At 32.7% G+C, this 21,542-nt stretch overlaps 1 protein-coding gene across 5 annotated transcripts in view; it reads right to left on the reverse strand.

Moving 5' to 3' along the window:
- Positions 1–21,542, reverse strand: part of LOC115876003 (A disintegrin and metalloproteinase with thrombospondin motifs 9) — a 324,094-nt gene that overhangs the window by 70,121 nt on the left and 232,431 nt on the right. For all 5 annotated transcript variants that reach the window (XM_030891658.1, XM_030891657.1, XM_030891659.1 and 2 more), the window contains one exon: positions 11,252–11,429. In XM_030891658.1, the coding sequence (XP_030747518.1) occupies positions 11,252–11,429 (178 nt within the window). The remainder of the gene's footprint in view (positions 1–11,251; positions 11,430–21,542) is intronic.

Consider the following 21,542-nt stretch of genomic DNA (forward strand, 5'->3'; position numbering starts at 1 on the left):
CAAAATAATATTAACTAAACAAAACTAGAAAACGTCATTTTCACTACATCACAAGCAAATAAAAATTAATACGTTGCCAAGAATTATAATTCAGAATTTCTCTGGAGGTGCCCAGCGGTACATGGTGGGGGGGGGGGCGCACCTCCGGGCACCCCTGTAGTTACGCCAATGTATATAAACGCTCAAATTGTAGATTGTAGTCGAGTTTAATCATCTGCTGATGATGCTAACATTGTTAGCGAAACGCGCGTCCAGTGTAAAAGTAAAAGTGTTTTGGTGTATTGTGGTGATTTAGTATTTTATTTTGATATAAACTTATTTTTATATTTATTTTTTAAATTTTCAGCTCTATTTCACGAAATCATAAAGAGCATAGTCGAATTTAAGACACTCTGTGTATCATCCAAATTAAGAAAATCGGAGAAGATTTTTCTTTTAAAACAATTAAACCAAATTTTGAAACTATTTTACTTGTTCAAAGTTACTTAAAAAAAACCTTACAAGAATATTTCTAAAACTTTTCACAGGAATAATATCCCCCCTCCCCCCAGAACACTTTCGTTTCTAGAAACTCTGACCTTATTGCTTGCGTTCGCGCTTACTTTATCATAAATTACTTTGATTACAGGTATTGCAATCCTTGAAGATTCATAGATCCTTAAGGCTGGCAAATAGTCTATAATCTACATGAGGCAATTTGCAGTTATTTTTGGCTAAGCTATGTAAGAAAATTGTATGTTATGAAAATTAGTTCTAGATGACTAAATTGGCAAAGATACTTTGTAGTAAATAAGTACATGTTCAACATATCATATCTGCTAGTATAAATAGTAGTTATAAAAATATTAGTTAACAAAAATTATCTATATATGAATCCATTAACGGAGCAGAAGTGCTTAGTATTAAATCACAAATATTTTTTATATGTTATGAAGATCCTCCTTAGATTATTCCTATCACAAACAACTGGCTTAAGGTGACATACATCATTATACTGGCATGTATTTTACTTCTACATGCAAATGTTGTTTCGATATTCCTATTATTATCAACAGTTTCCATTCTCTATCTATTACCAAGAGATATAATAAAGATGTTTACAGCTTAGTTATTATTAGCTATTTATCTATGTACCTGGTTGTCTCAATGTATGTATACTATTGTTCTGTATATAGGGTGCTACATCATCAGTATTATGCAAGTTCAAAAGAATACTAATATAAAGGAAACGAATAATAATACGAAGTAAGTACGGTTAAGTACGTTTACGTTTTAAAAATTATTTGTAATGTTGGTATTATAGTAGGTAGTACCTTTGCTTCGTTGGAACCAACAATACACCGAAATAATTTGTAAATTATTTTGGTGAGTTAAACATCTCTGTTATTTAGATCTATCTAACACTAGATGCGCGTACTCTAAGGGTAAATTTGAAAAGAAATTGTTGTTCCATTTCTTGAACCTAATGAGGCTTAATACAAAAAAAGTAAAAGTAAAGATTTCAGTTAACGTCTCCTTTTTGCTGCCGGGGCTAATCTGGACGGGGCCTACTTTGTTTACGCGGAATCCGAACCGCGGTCGTCGGCCATACCATGGCCAATGGCCTACCGACTTGGCAAGTGTCTAAATCGACTCTTACTCACGAGATATCCGATCTCGTCAGGCCTCGAAACGGCGTGAATGAGCAGTGTGTGTCAATAGATTTTACACTTTTGCCTTTATTGGACAACAGCACGATACAGAGTTTCGAACCGGTCACCCGTCCATCCACTAGTATCGTCTTACGTCGCTTAACTTCGGTGTTCTAATGGGAACCGGTGTTTCGACGTAGCTGGGCCCCGGCCGTTGCCCTAATACAAAAAAAGTCTAAGGGCAGAATGATATCAAATAATATCAATATCAAAATGGAAAATTATTATTATTATTGATTAATATTTTATATTAATGATTTTTGAAAACGCAGAATAAGATAAAATCAACGCAGATCAATGGACCAGACTGAGAAAGGCCTCTTTCTGGATTCCCCTGACTACAGATTCCAACCGTGTCGACAAAGATATAGCGATCGGTTAAGCTAGATAAGAACCAGTCAATTATTGTTGTGTCAATTTTTCAATGTTTTCTTGTGAAATCATATTTTCTTATCGTTGCACAAACTTTAAACTAACTTTTTTAAATCACGTTTTAACAAGATAAAATAAAACTTTGTATTTTACAACTAGTGAATGTTAATGTCTTATAACGTATGATCGAAAACAAATTGGGGTGAAAAACAGCTGGGTTAGGGACAATCGATAATAATTTTGTCGAGGTCAATCTCTAGACATCCTTTACCAAAAATTGACATAAAGCTACGATGTATTGTGCAGATCATCCTTGTGACCGCAGTTGTCCTCATCTAGGAACTCACTATTAGTACATATTCAAATGTAAATCTAGTTGCCAAAATCAATTAAACAAATGATAACATAAACTGTAAAATGAAAATCAGCCAGTTTCAAATTTCAATTTCAAATAGTTTATTTACCTTTTTTTTTTAAATATTAATATACAAATTAAACAAAGCAAACAATCAGGTAAAAGGTACTGTGTCGCGATTATAGAAAAACCGATACAGAAAAACATCAAATGTTTTTGTGTCGCACAGCCTCCTAGATATTCAAAAATATATAAATACATAAATTATTATATAAAGATTGATGGAAAAAAGATAAAATAAAATACAAAAAATGTAATCAAATATAAGGAAAAAGAAGAAGAAAGGGGATGCAATCAACGGGTATGACCTGGGGGAAGGCTAGGGCACCAGGGAAAAGTTAAATTAAATTAAAAACAGGTTATTAGGTACTGGTATAAAATCCAAATTAAGAGGCGACGAAATCAGGCAGGCAGGTTAGTCACTCGTTAAATTTCAAGGTTTACTAGGTTTTTTTTTGTTTTTCTAAATAGACTTGACACTATTTCCAAATTTCTCATACGAAAGCTCCCGAACGTATTTAGGAAGCCGCCACAATTGAATCGCTACAAAGCTGAAGGATCTCTGTAATGCCGCAGTTCTGTTCTGGGGGACTTTGAAATTGTTTACATTTCTGGTAAAATAAGAATGTTCATGAGAATTGAAAAGTGAATTTAAATAGGATGGTTTTTCGGTTTTTAAAACTTTGTAAATAAATGATAACATATGACATTTGCGTCGATTGCACATTGATAATATAGAATTACTATTTAGGTATGGTGTAATATATGATGTCTATAGGGTATATTTAACGATAATCGCATACATGAATTTTGCATTTTTTGTATAGATTTCACTAGCCCTGCCCAGATAATGGGGCATCATAAACTATATCTCCATAATCGGACAATGATAAAATAAGTGTATTGCATAAGTAATATTTAACAGAAGGTGGTAAATCTTTTTTATAAATATTTAGTTTTTTTAAGCGACAATATGCATTAGTAAGTTTATTTTTAATATGTGAATTGAAAGTAAGTTTTGAATCGACGTATATTCCCAGATTTAAAAAACTTTTTCTTGGGTTTTTAAGATGCTTTACATATAGACATATTTTGTATTTTCAGTTTTAACATCCTGTAGAATAGAAGGATTCGTAGCGAACAATGTTCCGCCCACACTATATCACGAAGAGGAGGCAACATATTATTGTTTACATTGTTTTCGTAGCTATACCAAATCAGGTAACATCAGCAGCGATATATTCTCAGACAGGTAACAAAAAAAACGCAACATATTTGTACCGTTCGTTGATCATAAACGCAATAAACGCATATAAAATGAAAAATAAGTGGCATCTTCTTGCAAAGACATATTTTGTTACAATACACACACACACTCACACTTCACACTTGTTTAAGATAAAATTTAATCATAGATACCTTTATGAAATTTGGTACAGAAAATGCATCAAGTCCAGTTAGTGATCTCTAACTTTTTTGAGCACATCAATATTATTAATATATTTTTAATTTTTTGAATGCCTACTTGTTAAAAGTTTAAAAGTATATTTCACATAACTATATAATATTTATTTTTTATCTATTTTTTTCTTGGTTTTAGGTTAGGAAAAAAAGAGAAACTTTTTTTTACAAATTACATTAACGTTTCGACCTGGTAAGGTCTTTATCAAAATTTATTACTTGAAAAATTTCGCCGTATTGTTTCAGTTTTTGGCTTTATCTATATTGTTTTTTGTATCTTTTATAATATTATCAATTTTCATTCTAAAAATAAAAAAAAATAATAAAAAAATAAAAGGAAAACAATAAAGATAAAGCCAAAATTGAAACAATACGCCGAAATTTACTTTCAAGTAGTACATTTTGATAAAAAAAAACTTACCAGGTCGAAACGTCAATGTAATTTGTAAAAAAAATTTTTCTCTTTTTTTACCTGACCTAAAACCAAGAAAAAAATAGATAACAAATATATATCGAAAAGTCAAAGAAAATAATTAAAAAAAACATGAATATAATATTTATTAAAACACAGTTTAAATTTGTCACATTTAAATTTCTTAAATTTAAACTGTATTTTGGAGTTTCATTGTTTGCTTCAATGTCTTGTATTTGTTATAAGCATATTTTGGTCAGTGTAAGTATCAAATGTAAACTCGTTTAAATTTATTACTTGGTTAATGAAAAGAAAAAAAGTTGTGTATTTTAAAACAAACTAAATGTACACAATATACATAGATATAGAGTAGTTAAATTTTCGCTGCTTAGACTATGGGATATGTGTTTTTTATGATTTACTGAGCTATTACAATAAAAAATATAATACATTTCGTGCACTAGTATTTTTTTAAACAATACTTCAACTAATTTAAAATTATTACAAGTGTAATGAAAAACAAAGCCTTACACTATTACAAAGTGAAATGTAATGGCCCTATAAATATGAGAGAAAAATGCCATTACACGATAGTTGTGTGTTGTAAAATTACGTCATAAATTCATTATGTGTTGACTGTCTATTTTTATAGTAGTATAAGTTCGCGCCTAAAAACCTATCATTTTTCATATTTCATACATACAAATGCGTATTGTACCTGCTTCAATAAGACATTTTGTAATAATTTCATAATAACGCATTTTCAAGATATCATAATCGTATAATGCGTGTTGCGTGTAGCTTTAAAATGCCTTTTGATTTTAATTATTGCAATAATAATAAAAACTTACACAATACACAATTAGTTGTTTAACAAATATTGCATGCAAAACGTTCTAAAGTATTAAAGATTAGTATATTTCAATATAATACGAGAGCTAGCAACGTTGAAAAAGAATTTTAACAATAGTATATTGTTTTATTGGGAGTAATAAAGCGGAACTCATGAATCTGGAAAACTCCAAGTTAAGACACTCGAGAAACTTCTCAAAACTTACGCCCGAGAAATATCAAAGATTCTCCTTGATTTAAGTAAGAACAATATTCGATTGTCCCTTGTTTGTTTCTCTATCTTCAGTCCTGACCCCCATTAGGGAGTGTAGTGGTCAGCCGCAACATCATGTATGATTTTTCTCCATGCGCCTCTGTTTTTTGTCATATCGATGACATCGTGCATTGGCTTGCTACAGCTAGTCGTGATCTTGTCTATCCATCGAGTCGGAGAGCGGCCACGTGGTCTACGTCCCTCCACCTTGCCTTGAATTATGAGTCTTTCCATATTGTCCGGACTTTTCCTCATTATATGTCCAAAATATTGTAATTGTTTTAGTCGGTAATATATTTTAGTTGGTAATATTAAGTTCATTCATAACGGAAACGTTTGTACGGCATTCAGTCCATGGGATACGGAGCATACGAACAATACATCTCGGTAGCATCGATCTTCTTACGTTCCGCCTGCCTGAGAATCCACGATTCGCAGCCATACGTCAATATTGGGAGGACCAAACAGTTGACTAGCCGGTTTTTGATAGCTTTTGAAATCTGGCGGTCTTTTCAGATCTTGGTCAGTCTCCCAACAGCTACCTTTGCTATGTTGCACCTACGCTTCACCTCTTCTTCCGATGTGCCTGTATTTGTCAATAGTGATCCCAAGTATACGTATGACTTAACGACTTCAAAACTTGCTTTGTTTGTTTAGGTCTCTTTAAATTTTAATGAAATTAAAAACATGTATCGTCTTTGTCCAGATGAGGCGGCGCCGGCGGGGACAGATTTGGTAGGTCCTGCACGAATTTGCAGTACTATTATTTCTGCCATTACTCGCTGATGAGTATTTGACACGCATCAGAAGATGACTACGCAACGCGTTTTCTTTCATCCGCTTTTCTGTGATTGAAAAGCCCCGATACGTGATGTTATCTCTCTTCCGCACTCCGGACATTCAAAAATCTCATTGCGTCAAAAACCTCCTTACTTTTTGGTTATCAGGGTTAACTGAGCTTACAATTCTTCTCCTTTGTGTTTTATTCTGCATGCTTATCCCCTTTAAGTTTTCGTGGAAACTATCCTTGTACCTTTTGAGTTGTCCACCCGGTTTCCTCTTACCGTCTACAAGCTTACCGTAAAGAAAAGATTTTGATAGGCGGTTTTCTTGCATTCTACATACGTGACTAGCCCATCTTAACCGGGATTTCATAATCATGACTTCAACGCTCTCGCAGCTAGCTTTTACAAGGACCGATAAGTTTGAGACATGGTGGAACTATTTGATTCTTAAGAGTTGTCTAAGGTGTCTCTGTTGCAACTTGTTTAATGTGTTCATGTGTTGGCGGTACGGCACCCAGGGTTTCGCTTCCATATAACATGGTGGAGATTACTATTGCTCGGTACATTGGAAGTTTCGTTTTTGCGCTCAAGTCATGATTGTAGAAAACCCTGTCTTTTAATTTCCAGAATGCCCTTGAGGCGGTGCTGAATTTCGGAGTCGATATTTGCCTTTTCCGAAATCAAACTGTCGACGCCGAGGTAAATTAATTCCGCTACATATTCCAATAGTTCTTCTCCGATTTTTATAGCATTGTTGTGATATTCCGGGGGAGTGCACATGACTTTAGTTTTATCGATGTTCAGCTTAAGGCTCAAAGCATCGTATGCCCAGGTATATATGTTTAACATTTCTTGTAAATGCTGTAACGTTTTTGCAACTAGAGCGTAGTCATCAGTGTAATAAAGTTTTGTGATGAATTTTGTACGTGTTTTTGCCCTTAGTAATTTTATTTTGAACAGACCGCAGTCATGTCTGTATCTAATGCCCATTCCCCTTTCCTGAAGTTTGCTGTACACTATAATGGAGAGCGTATAACACATACCTGCCTAACACGTGTATTTGTTAAGAAGGGATCGCTCAGTAATCCATGATTGATATTAGTATATTATGACATTCTTATTCACTTGTTGTAGTTATGGAGGCTTTTACATACTGTAAGAAATTTGTTGGGTACTCATAATTGCCTAAAGTGCATCTTTATTCACAGAGTCGAAGGCTTTTGTTAGGTCGATGAATGTAACATAAAGTTTACATTGCTGCTCTTTTACTTTTCGCTGTACTTAGTAGACGAAAAATATGGAATCGATGGAGCCGTGGTTTTAAAGTAAAGTAAAGATTTCAGTTAACGTCTCCTTTTATAAGAGCTAATCTGGACGGGGCCTACTTTGTTTACGCGGAATCGGAACCGCGGTCCTCGGCCATATCATGGTCAATGGCCCACCGACTTGGCAAGTGTCTAAATCAACTCTTACTCACGAGATATCCGATCTCATCCGCCCTCGAACCGGCGTGAATGAGTAGTGTGTGTCAATAGATTTTTCACTTTTGCCTTTATTGGACAACAGCACGATACAGAGTTTCGAACCGGTCACCCGTTCATCCACTAGTATCGCCTTATGTCGCTTAACTTCGGTGTTCTAATGGGAACCAGTGTTTCGACGTATATATAGCTGGGCCGTTGCCCTAAGCCGTGGTTTTGATGCAAAAACCCGTTTGCGATTCCGGAAGGATTTTTTCTATACGCGGTTTGACATAATTTTTGCAGTAATTTGCAGTACAAACATAACATAAATGTTTTATTTAAATAAACGTCTGCTGTTTGCTGGTAGATCTAATTCGGACTGGACCTCCTGGTTTATGAGCATTCTAAACTGCGGTCAGCAACCAGATAATGCTCGAGTTAGCTATAGTGGCAAAATTGAATAAGCCAGTGTCATAGATTGGATACTGTGTTTTAACATAACTGTGCCTAATAAATTATGCGCATAGAAATAACTCTTAAATTATAACTGTTGAAATTGTATTTTATTTGTTAATAAGATAAGGCTGAAGGAAGTACACTATTAAAACACCGGTGCTAAAAATATATTAACGTTGGTAGAACAAAGAAATTACCATTTAGTATACTCGCGGTGAAAATTATACCACCCTTTTATATTGCAATACTTAATTATCTTTACCTGCATATTTATACTTGTTTATACACGCATTCTTTTTCAAAGCTTGAAGTTGGTCATTGTTTAATATTGTAAAAAGTAAACACCTCTTCTTTAACTACTTACGTAAACTCATTTTCCTACTTAGATTTCTAAATACATAAAACACGTCTACTAATGACTTCCTTTCCATTCATATAATATCTTGCTTGGTTTATTTGACTAAATTAAATAGACACATGTATTTAAATAATGACAGGTAAATATTACATTATTTTCTATGTTTGAGTACTTAGATTACTTTGTGAACAATGACTACCGCAACCGTTCGTTTACAAATATAGTCTGTAGTTTCATCAGTTGTACTATTTGTTTTTTTACTATTTGGTTTTCTATTTATTCTAGTAATCATCATTGAAAGTAATGATTCTTTATAAAGAAAATAAAAAACGACTGATTGTAAATAATTGTTAATAAAATTGTTAAAAAGAGAGGCAACAGCCCAGTTACGTTGGAACACCAGTTCCTGATTCCTGATAGATCACCGAAGTTAAGAGACGTTAGGCAATGAGAGTAGATGGACGGGTGACCGTCTGGAAACTCTGTCGTGCTCTTGTTCCATGGCAAGAGTGTAAAATCTACTGACACACACTACTCATTCACGAGATTGGATATCTGGTGAGTAAGAATCGATTTAAACACTCGCCAAGTCGATAAGCCATTGACAATGATATGGCCGAGGACCGCAGTTCGGATTCCGAGTAAACAAAGTATGCCCCGTCTATATTAGATTCCTCGTCTATTAGATGCCCCGTCTAGATTAGCCTTAGTGGCAAAGTGTCTGTCTTATAATTTTATTATAGTCGACTGATGCTAATGACTGCCAGTGACTGTCAATAAAATGTACATGTAATTCCAACAGTGAGACACCCCTCGTGATACCTAAACTAAATTTTTTTAAATTACTTTTCAAAATATTAACGCATATATTGTTATACAGGGTGGCGCCTCTCATACGCCGCGGAAGTTCTAAGGAGAACGGTAGTTTATATCGAAATGAAATTTTGGTAGCCTATGTAGGTTAACTGAAAGCATTTTATAAAAAACTATAGAATTATATAGGGTGTCCCCAAAAAAAGTTACACATCAAAGTTGTGTTTTTCAAAGTGTGTTTCATCAAAGGTGAGTTTTATTAAAGAAGCGTATAAGGATTTTGACATATTTCACATTTTGTGAAAATGAAGAGTAAATTTTAAATTTCGATAACAGCTACCTAAATTTTAGTTGACCTTGTATAGCCTGATATTTAATTACAGTAACCATTCTATGTTAAACCAAATTGAAATTTGACCCGAAAAGTTATACAGGGTGAGTCAAAATTAATATGGAACATTAGTCACTTTTAAAAGCAGTTACTCCTTTATTTTAAATGGAACACTCAGTATATTTTTCCGGTATTCAATGGGAAATCTATATATCTTCAAAATATTAATAAGGTTGCCTACTCTTCAGACAAAGATTTTTCTAGATATTTTCATTTTTATGATTTTGCCTCAGTAGATTTTTATTATTTGAAAAAATCTACAGTGGCTGTGTGATATACCTTTTGTTAATTTAACAAAAATTAAAGATTATAGAGTAAAATACTAACGGTAATAAAAAGATTCACATTTCAAATATATTTTAATTATTATAGAATTAAAACTAGATATAAAGCTATAATTATGTGACAAAAATTAGCTAGATGAAATCAAATGCTTCAAATTCTTCCTTTCCTATTAACTGCATAAAATGATTGTCTTTTCAAAAGGATCTTTTCATTTTAAAAGACATATGTGGAGTTCTACCTCGAAAAGCAGCTACAATAATTTCTCTCATGTTGTCGACAATATTGTTGATCGAGTTTTGTAAACACTGTCTTTAACATATCCCCATAAACAAACCATATTCCAATAAAAACCATCCCCATAAAAAAAACATATTCTATTAATTGGTACGAGTATATGCACACTGCATTCCACCAACGGATAGAATCATATCAATTCTCTCTGATGTAGGATAAGTTTGGTTTGGTTTGGTTTACTCAAAATCATATCAATAATAATATCAAAAATAATAATAATATCAAAAAATCATATCAATTCTCACTGATGTAGGATAAGTTTGGTTTGGTTTGGTTTACTCAATTTTTTTTTGTTTTAACTGACACCAAATGATAACTAGTTGTTAAAGTTGGACTAATTTGACAGCTATGTTGAAGTAATGTCAGACATATAACCAGCCACCTAGATTTTATCAAATAATAAAGAATTAGTCAGATCAAATCATGTAAATGTACGTATAAATGTAACCATGCGTCCTGTATAACTTTTTGTATCAAGTTTTAATTTCATTTAAAGTACAATAGTTAATTTAAGACCACAAGCAAAGTCGTGGCTTTAAAGTAAAAAATTCGAAAAAATGTAGTGTCTCCTTCAAAGACGAATATCTCTAAAAAATAAAGCTATTTAGATGAATCAAAAAACAAACTATCGAGGAAAGATATATTACTTAGATGATAAAGTGATTTTTAAATTCCTTGCTTTGTTAACGTACTCCACAGGGTGTTTCCAACATTAACCAAAATATCAACATTTTGTTTTTCTCGCATAATTGACATAATTGAGACGGCTACTTTCATTTTTAATTTAGAAAGAGATACTAAAAAGTCAAATAATTTAGCTACAAATTGCTCAAAAAATCATCAAAATCATCCTGTCAATAGATGCTTTTGATAATATCTGCTTAATATTTGAATAAAAACATGTAAAAATTCTACTTAATTTGTAATTCTTAACAAAGGCATTTACTCACCGTTATCGTTTTTGAAGACGACATCAAACGACGGCTCCAAAATGGGAATGTCATTGCTTTCATCGGCGGCATGTGTCAGTTTCTTGATGCGATGCAGGATGGTTCCCAAAGAACCGGTGGTAAAATTTTCGGCAGGCTCGATGTAGTAATTGGCATCGGAAGACCTTATGTAACCCGTCTGAAACAACGAAACAATTGTTCGTTAAAGCGTGTAGTGTGTGATTGAATAAAGCGACGCGACGTCCCAACAGATGCTGGAAGAGTATTTCAAATAGGGATTTTTTTATGTGTATACCTTAAGTTTATAAGAGCGACAGAGATAGTAGCTTTTGATTTACTTGATGTCAAAGAAGATTTATTTTTAGCCGACCATACCAACAGGTATGGTAGGCTATTAAGATCGGCAAAAAAAAGTTTTTTTAATTTCACTCAAAATGAGTTATTTGGGTCATAAATGACCTATTTTCATGGTGTCTGTCTGTCCGTCTGTAACATGATAACTCAAAAACCGCTAAACCGATTTTAATCAAATTTGGCACAAAAATACTGTGGCACCCGAGAATCTCGCCATTAGTTTTAGGTGGATGTGGGGGGTTGGCAGGGGGGTATGGGAGGGGGTTAAAAATTAAAAAAAAATCGTAACTACGAAATTACAGTAGCTAACGAAACCCGGTTTTCATTTTAAGATTAGGAATAATATTTGCAACAAAATTTGTAATAACATCAAAATCAAAGTCGCAGTTTTTGAGATATTCCGTGTTTCCGTAGTCCGTTTTTGAGAAAATCCGTGTGGAGAACTCCAAACTCCCATCGGACGCGACCCCAGGTGGCCGATACGGGAAATAACTGCGGACCAAACTTGGAAAAATTCTTTTACTTTGAAACTAAAAGAACTGCCTACCAACTTTTTATTATCATATTTTAGTATGGGCGGCTATACCTGTCCCCCGTCTCCCGGCGCCAATTTTTTTAAAATATAGTTTTATTTTTGTAGTTTATTTAACGTTTAACAAGATAATGAGGAATTTTAACGATGTCAAAATTCAACGTGTAGCTGTAACCAATCTGAAACGTCATTTCCATGCTATTTTTATTATTTTCAAAGGGCTATTTTTATTATTTTCATTATATCTAAGGTGAAGTTATAATTTATAAAATTTAGTAGATTGTATGATCTATAAAATGTTTTTGGTAAAATTTTGAGAACCACTGGACCTTTTCCGGGTTTCCTTTCTTGTAAATTTAATCTACTGTCTATGTTGTCATATTATCAAAAAAATATGTTATTTAACTAGAAACTAAAAAAAAGAAATCCAAAAAATGTTTAAAACATTTTAAATTTTCAAATTTTTGTTCTCGAAAAAAGCCTCTAATTCGTATATCTGAGATCGCTCTGTTTCTCTATTCGCTCAAAAACAAATTATATTTTAAATTTCATTCTAGAGTGTATCTTTTTTACTCAGTAGTTTTATACAGGTACGGACGAAAAGTTATTACTCGTCAAAATAGTTAAAACACATGTAGGTTGCGCCCACTACAAATAGGAGTCATATCGACATCAAAATCAAATTTGTCATATCAAAAAAATTCACACCAATTTTCATCCAAATATTGACGTTATTTCAGAAATTATTTGGAAAAAATCGAAATAAAAATGAAACTTCTGCACTCTGTATCTACGAAACTAAGCATTTTAGGACATACATTTATACGAATTTTTTAACTTATTATATATACAGAAGCTGCCGAAGTTTCCGGAGTACAGTTCGGACCACCCTGTATATACCATTAGCAGATGATTTTACGAAATAGTTCTAATAATCTGCTGACGATGGAAAAAAATATGGTAACTAGAGAATTTTATGTGCATCAATATCGTTATAAAATTTGTAGTATATGGTCAAACTGTGTGTTTTTCTATTTTAATTAGAATAATTTCAAAAAATTAACGAACCTTTATTTAATTACAGATAAAAAAATTAAATAGTTCAAGTATAGTTCTATATTGCCATCTTAAATTATTTTGAAGAAAACCATGGACTTATTTTCTAATGAGCTTTCAGATAATAATGAGAAATCTGTAAGAAATAAAGCACTTTTAACGATTATTCATTACAGTAATAGAATAATCCTCTGTAATAAATTTAGTTTTTAAGGCCGCTTAAGTATCATTCACGTAGATTGGCCGTTTAACTCTTAATTGGGTATTGATCTCCTTTTTATCGGTGTTTATTGCCACAATAATTGTGATAAGATCTCATCTAATAATTAGCATGCAAAAAATCACGAACCTACTCTAAAGTCACTGCGAGTTCTCACACTTTAAATTAAAATCAGATAAGCTAAAGAAAAAAAGATCGACATTAAATTTATGGATGATACGAGTATGGCGTTTTAAAGGCTAAATGCATATTATGTTAACGCCTAGCTCATAGCAACCTTACGCCGTTATCCTTACATCATATTTGAAATATATTTATTTTTTTAAAGCTGTGTTATTACATTAAAAAACTATTAAAGGGTGGCAAGCATATCTGGATTTAGATTTAATTTTATTCTTTTTTGAGTATTTATAACTCAGGGACAGCAATAAATCTCATTTTTTGATTAATAATATTGCGAATTTAACAAAATTACCCAGTTATGCAACAAAGGAAGAGAAAGTGAAGGAGTAGAAAGTACCGGTGCCAGAATAGTGGAAAAAAGGACAGAATTCATCCATCTCCATTTTTTTTAAATAATATTTTCTAATGTAAAGGTTCGTTTCATTTGGTCTTGAAGTAAGTTCTCAGTTGGGACTACAGTTGAATCAATATAAGATAATCGCCAATAATATTTTTTGCCAATAATTGGAAGCTTTGGTACTAAAACAGCAAAATAAAACACTAATTTACCACAACACACCTAAACACTTTACTTTTGTATTGGACGCGCCCCGTTCGTTTTTATTCAAGATCTATCTCCAGATAATATAATATACACGGACGCACGGTGGGGTATTAGCATGAAAAAGGTGATCGAAATTCGAAAAAGCAAATGTGTTTAAGATTTCCCAAAAAAAGATAAATGATAAGTTAAATCATGTCTGCCATGAACGACGTTGCCATGGGTGTGTTTAGTTGCATTCATTTGTTTCAACGAAACGTTAAAGTTGTTACTTCTCACAGATAAGAGGTAAATGGCTAAATTTTATGTTTAAAATTATAAATTGTTGTTGTTCTTGTGCTCTTTTTACGTTTATATTATTGTTTTGATTGAAAATGGTTCAGCAAGCTGCAGGTATGTATTCTACAAAAACGTATTATTTATTTTGATATTCTCTATACTAACATGTGAGTATACGAGGTAATGAAGATTCTGATAAGATTGCTAAGACTGCGGCAAATGATAGAGATTTTATACCACTTGCATTTTCTATCTCCGAACTAAAATTTCTACATATGTCCACAATAAAAAGTGGTATCCAGGCAGAGTGAGAAGTGACCGGAGATTCAAATAACCTATATAATAAGCTATATTATGAATGTAAACGTCAATTCTTTCAAGTTTCTGTAGCTCGGTCACTGTCCAGAAGTGAGGAAGTCATTTGGAATCGGCTCAGGTTGGGTCACTGCTATTTCACCAAGTGTGCTATATTTTTGAAAAGGTAATTTTAAATTCTTTTCAGTTAATTAAAAATATAGGGCGTGTCCCAAATAAAAAAATCAATTTTTCTGTTGATTGTTTAAGTTATTAATTTTCGAAAAATTATACTTAAACCATTAAATTCTACGTAAAAAGGTGCTTTGGAAATGTTTTTATAGAAATACAAAATTTTCCATATCAAGAAAGTTATAGCGATCTGTTAAAAGTGTGCATTTTTGAAAAACACCCCGTAACTCCGAAACGGTAACAGATATTGATGTACGGTTTTCACCATCATGTTTTTGATGAAAATTGAGCTCCAGACACCGATATTAGTTTTCGCCTATCTCCTATAGAAAAGGGTGTTTCCATTTAAAAGCGTCGAATTTGACCCACCCTGTACATTACTTTAGATTTTGCTTATAATTCATTTTAACCTACTTTATTGCTGGCTGTATTTAGTTCTTTAATTTGGTTAACAAATTTATGTTAATGTTAATTTTTGTGTTGTTGATTTCTTCAATGAATACACAAAAAAATAAAATTCTACTAGGTATCTAAATTTGATTGATATCTTCTGATTCTAAAATGTGCAAAATATTTTTAATGTAGAAATGGCAAATGAAACATTTTATCAAAAATTATTAAAACATACGTTTTAATTGAAAAAGTTCGTATTATGTGACCTAATTATAAAAACATAAGTTTATAATTGCACTTTTCAATAATTTTTCAAGTATTAAAAAGCGGAGATCATAAAACTTTTAATGTTTCCATTTCAAATAAGAATTATTTATTTTCTCAATTGCAGTTTACAGTTTAATATCTTTGTTTATAAACACCACTTAAATAACTATAAAGATTACGAACCAATTGAGATATCATTAGCTCAATAAAGACAGAAATATATTTAGACTTGGTTTAAGTAACCGTCTAGGGATATTCTAATATTAGTATTAAGTTTATTTTTAAAGTAGTAGTGGGAGTGCTTTAAGCCCTTATGGGATACAAACCTCGGAATTAATTTACTGTGAACGAATTTTTATAAAACCTTTTGCCTTGTATTGTTAATAAGACATATTCAAAGTTTACCCATCTAAATTCGTTGCTTTCACTTTAATATTTAAATAAACACACATATACAAATTCATACATACAAGATGGCTCTGTGTTCCGAAAAAACCCTGTATCAGGATTCCTATTGGAGATTTTCACTCCAAACCTTTTACAAAATATATGTTTAATTCACATTTAGTTCACATTTAAAAAATATTTTTATAGATGTACAGGGTGAGTCAAATATATTTTTACACATACCTTAATACCGTAGTGTATACCGAGTGGTTTTTGAATTATGATCACGTCTATGAGGACGTCAGTCTAGACGTCCAGGAACCTTCGTGTGAGAACTTCTAATTGAGACGATCGACTTATTGTAAGTTTACCGCTAAGAAACCGCCGCACGGTGGGGTATTAGCATGAAAAAGGTGATCGAAATTCGAAAAAGCAAATGTGTTTAAGATTTCCCAAAAAAAGATAAATGATAAGTTAAATCATCTCTGCCATGAATGGCGTTGCTATGGGTGTGTTTAGTTGCATTCATTTGTTTCAACGAAACGTCAAAGTTGTTACTTCTCACAGATAAGAGGTAAATGGCTAAATTTATGTTTAAAATTATAAATTTGTTGTTGTTCTTGTGCTTTTTTACGTTTATATTATCGTTTGATTGAAAATGGCTCAACAAGCTGCAGGTATGTATTCTACAAAAACGTATTATTTATTTGATATTCTCTATACTAACGATTTTTTTGCAACTAAAAGTTAGGCGTTCGAAGGCTGATTAAATTGTGATATTTTATTATACTTAGAGATTTAGTTGCGCATTTCGAAGAATTCAGCATAATGAACTATATACGTTTTACTTAGTAAACATTGGGCTTTCATACAGTAAAATAAAATACTGCGACTTTTTGCGATTTTGCTGATAAAATGAGAAAAACATTCTTGGTTTCCTCTAATTTGCCAATCAGTGATATACTAATGCGAGGTGTAAACCGCGATGGCATTGTTGTGTACAAAGTAATCGCATTAGTGCCATTAGCAGTATAGCACAATTTGGCATTAGTAGCGACTTTAGTGGTATGGGCATTGCTCGCGGATCAGTCTTAGCATTAGTAGTAGTTGCGATATTACTACTGGCACTGACCGTGGAAACACTGGAACAGTGATTTTTCTTTCTTTTTTTAGAATCGACGAATTATCCTTTATTTTGTTCATATTATTTCCTCTTTAATTGAAAATAGCAATAATTTATATAAGGTCTACATAAAAAAATTTCGATCAACGATCAGTGTCAAATACCCCACTGTGCGCCGTTTGCCAGCTTTTCAAATGTATAATAAATTTCACCACATGAATCAGGAACGTACATATCGTCCCATTGCTGCCAAAAGTCACTAACTTACATTTTATTACTTCCGAGAAAAATGCGTCTAAAGATGAATTGCATTGCATAAAGATGTTATAGTTAGTAACTATTCGGTATTCAAATAAAACGTCAACTGCCAGAAATCGTTGTTAATGACTTTTGCAATCGATTCTCCGCTTCAAAACATAGTTAGTGATTGAATTTGGTTGTTCGGAAAAATGTTAGTTAGTGACTTTTGGCAGCAATAGGACCATATTAACTAACGGACTATACGAAGAAGACTAAATGAAGCAGATCTTATGTCAAGGAAGCCTGCTTTGGGACCAGAACTTACTAGATTTGTTGACTAGGATCAAAAGCAAAGGCATGGTGTTAATGTAAAAATTACGAAAAAAAGTTAGTGTCTTCTTCAAAAGCGAATATCTCCAACAAACATATGGCTAATGAGATGAACCAAAAAAACAAACTATCGAGAAAGGATGTATCTAGATGATAAAATGATTTTTAAATTTCTTGCTGTTTGAACATTTTCCACAGGATGTTTCAAATTTTTACCAAAATATCAACATTTTGTTTTCCTTCGTATAATTAACAGATGGGGTGTTTCATTTGTAATTTAGAAAGAGATATTAAAAATTTGGCTACATACTGCCTAAAAAATTATCAAAATTGGCTCACTAGAACAAAATATATTAAATTTTAAAATATATCAAAGTTTTAAGGTGTCCATTTTTCGTGCTGGTGAATGTATTTCAAAAACCATACATTTTAGTCATATACTTTTATGAAACTCGCCTATGTTTTTTTCTAGAATCCGAAAATCAATTAATATATAGGGTGTTCCATTACAAAAAACACAACTTTGATGTGTAACTTTTTTTGGGGATACCCGAGGGGACAACTTGTAGAACTCTATATAATTTTAGAAAATGCTTTAAATTGACTTACATAAGCTCACAAAATATCACTTCAATACAAACCTTTGTTCTCCTTGCAAAAACAGCGTCGTATATGACGCGCCATCCTGTATAATTCGAGTTCAATCAAAATTTCAATGATTAGAATACAAGCAGAACAGGTATAGATTATGCGTTAGATTCATTTATTTCAATAAATTTAATTAGAAAAAAAATAAAAAAATCAAAAAGTTAAGAAGGAAATAACTAAGAATTTACAAAAATTACCAAAATAAAAAACTAAAAGCAACGAAAAAAATGGGTAAACATTTTAGTATTTTATCTATAAAACACAATACAGAAGGTTTCACATTAATACATTGACAGTAATTGAATTCCGAGGTAAAAGTCTCTGGGCACTCCACTATAGGTACGATTTAGCTGGAAAGAACTGACAGATGCGCTTAAAATTATAAATTTAATTTAAATTAGAATGAATAAAGGTCTAACATACCTACTTGAAATTGATAAAAACGGAACGAATTTAGGAACGTACTTAAAATTTTCTAGACAATATGAACTGATCTCAGACACACCCTGAAACACATATTTGACAAATAATAATAACGTAACGTTGAACTATCGCTGAACAGTCTTTATATTCGTTGTATAATCGTCTTACATAAAACAGTTCGGCCAACTGCCTATGGTTTTTACCAAGGCCTTTCCCGACAGGAAATCAAGGTCGCGCTAGAAATTCACCATCTGGACGTCTGCAAATTCGCAACAGTTGCCTCTAATCGCCGAATTTATAATCCAGTAACGTAAACCTCGATAGATCAAACGAATTAGAGGTTTTTTTGCGAGCAAAAAAATACGCTATAGCCTGCTGTGATTAATTTGGTTAATTGAGGTTGTGTATATGAATTTTGTTAGATCGTGGCGTGTGTAACCAGACCTATTGTTGCATGTGTTATTAACTAACGATTGGCATATTATTAGTTTCTAATTCCAAAATAATATTCTTTATTACAAAATATTAAGAATAAGAAAACCATAAATATTGATATTGTTTTAAATTTTATGAACTGAAAATATTCTAATGTTACAAAAAAGAGAATATACGAAAATGTAACCCTTGTAAGTTTTCAAAGGCATGACTTCTGAAAGTAGTACCTTTTCCTATTTTTTATACGACTAATGTTCGTTAATCGTGTATACTATCAAGTTCAGTTGTGGCTAGGTAATCAACTGAATCCAGAAGACTGGGGCTGGAAATTTATAGATAATACTTTGGAGCTGATTAAAACTTTACTTCTACCTGCTCCAGAAAAACTACTTAACACAATTTTTTGCAATTGCAAAAAGGGTTGTAGCGCAAACTGTGGTTGTAAAACAGTCGGACTGTTTTGTACTCCAATATGTACTAATTCTCAAGGTCAGTCTTGCTCCAATATTGACTTAAATACAGATGAGGATTTTGATGAGGAGACAACTGATGCATCTGTCATGGATTTCCAGATACTCCGCAAGAAGATGAGAAAGAAAAAAGCGAAGAAGACATTACTGTTGAAGTATCATTTGAAGATTACCACTTAGATTAAAATTCTCCCAAAATCAACAATAATCCGTTCGACTATAATCATTACCAACAGCACCATTTTTAAAAATTAATAGTATAATGTGTAATAAAACTTAACCAAAGTAGATCGTGGACTAGGCCTACAGAGGATACCACGTTAAAAGAAACGCGCCAAGTACACTACCTCACAGGTGGTGCGGAAATGTGTGCATATTATGAAAAATACGAGTTTTTCAACTTTTGAAATCGTCATATCTTAGGAATGGTGGTTCGTAAAAAAAAGTATAAGAACCATTGTTGTAGAAAATTTAATGGTCTACAACATTTGTTTAAAACCTTTGAACTACCAAGGGTTTAACTACCAAAGGTTTAACTACCAAGGGTTTGAACTACCATTGTTTACCCCATACGTACAAAATTACGTATATTTAAAAGATTAATATTTTAAATATAGTATATTTTTAGGATAGCCATTACTAATACTTTAGTCAACTAATAACATCATAGTCGGTTAATAATAATTAATATTTTTCAAAAAAGTAAAGTAAAAGTAAAGATTTCAGTTAACGTCTCCTTTTTGCTGCCAGAGCTAATCTGGAGGGGGCCTACTTTATTTACGCGGAATCCGAACCGCGGTCCTCGGCCATATCATGGTCAGTGGCCTACCACTTTAGACACTTAGAAAGTGTCTAAATTAACTCTTACTCACGAGATATCCAATCTCATCCGGCCTCGAACCGGCGTGAATGAGCAGTGTGTATCAATAGATTTTACACTTTTTCCTTGGACAACAGCACGATACAGAGTTTCGAACCGGTCACCCGTCCATCCACCAGTATCGCCGTACGTCGCTTAAATTCGCTGTTCTAATGGAAACCGGTGTTTCAACGTAGCTAGGCCGTTGCCCTTTTAATTAATTAATATTTTTCAAATTGCAAATAATTTTCTTGGCTGGGGTACAATTTGTACCCCGCTTGTGATTTAATGCCTTCGCTTTGCAAAATATATTCATGCGCAGCTTTCGACAAAATCATCATGTGTATATTATACCCCATTACAATAATACAACAGGAGCAGTGGATACTATGGACAAAATGGTCAATGAGTACAGCGTAAAAAGAAGCACGAAAATATATCCATTTGTTCTTTTCCAAAATATTATTGATATAGCTGGCGTAAATTCTTATGCGCTATGGACAAGGAAGTTTCCTGACTGGAAGAAAAGCAAAAGGACAGAAGGAGATTGTTTTTACTGGACTTAGGACTTGCCCTCATAAAACCACATGTAGCTAGAAGAATGACAAATCTAAGCGGTGTCCCAAAAAGGGTAGTAGAAGACATGAATCAAGTGCTACCCCAAGAAAACGCACCTATCGCACCAAATCCAGAAAGGCCATTTGGGCGTTGCCATTATTGTCCAAGAAGCGACAATAAGAAGTGTGGGCTTTATTGTGAAAAATGTAAGAATTTTTTTTGTAAACATCTCGGCCACCAAAGAAATCTTAATTATTGTAACAGGTGCAATGAAAACGGCAACTGAAATTGAATATGTATATTTAATTTTATTACAACAACGTTTTTTAAAGTAAAATTTGTATGGCACTTTCGTATTTTCTTATGAACATTGAGATTTTCCCATCAAAACTTAAAAAAAACAAGGGGTACAATATGTACCCTCTTGGTCTTACTTGTTCATTTCAAAGCTTGGTAGCCCGAAGGTTAATATACTTTTGCGATAGCGCTTACCGTTATTAGAGACAG

This window comes from Sitophilus oryzae, unplaced genomic scaffold, assembly GCF_002938485.1.
Source record: "Sitophilus oryzae breed Bouriz unplaced genomic scaffold, Soryzae_2.0 scaffold_1396_pilon_pilon, whole genome shotgun sequence".
NCBI classification, from domain to species: domain Eukaryota; kingdom Metazoa; phylum Arthropoda; class Insecta; order Coleoptera; family Curculionidae; genus Sitophilus; species Sitophilus oryzae.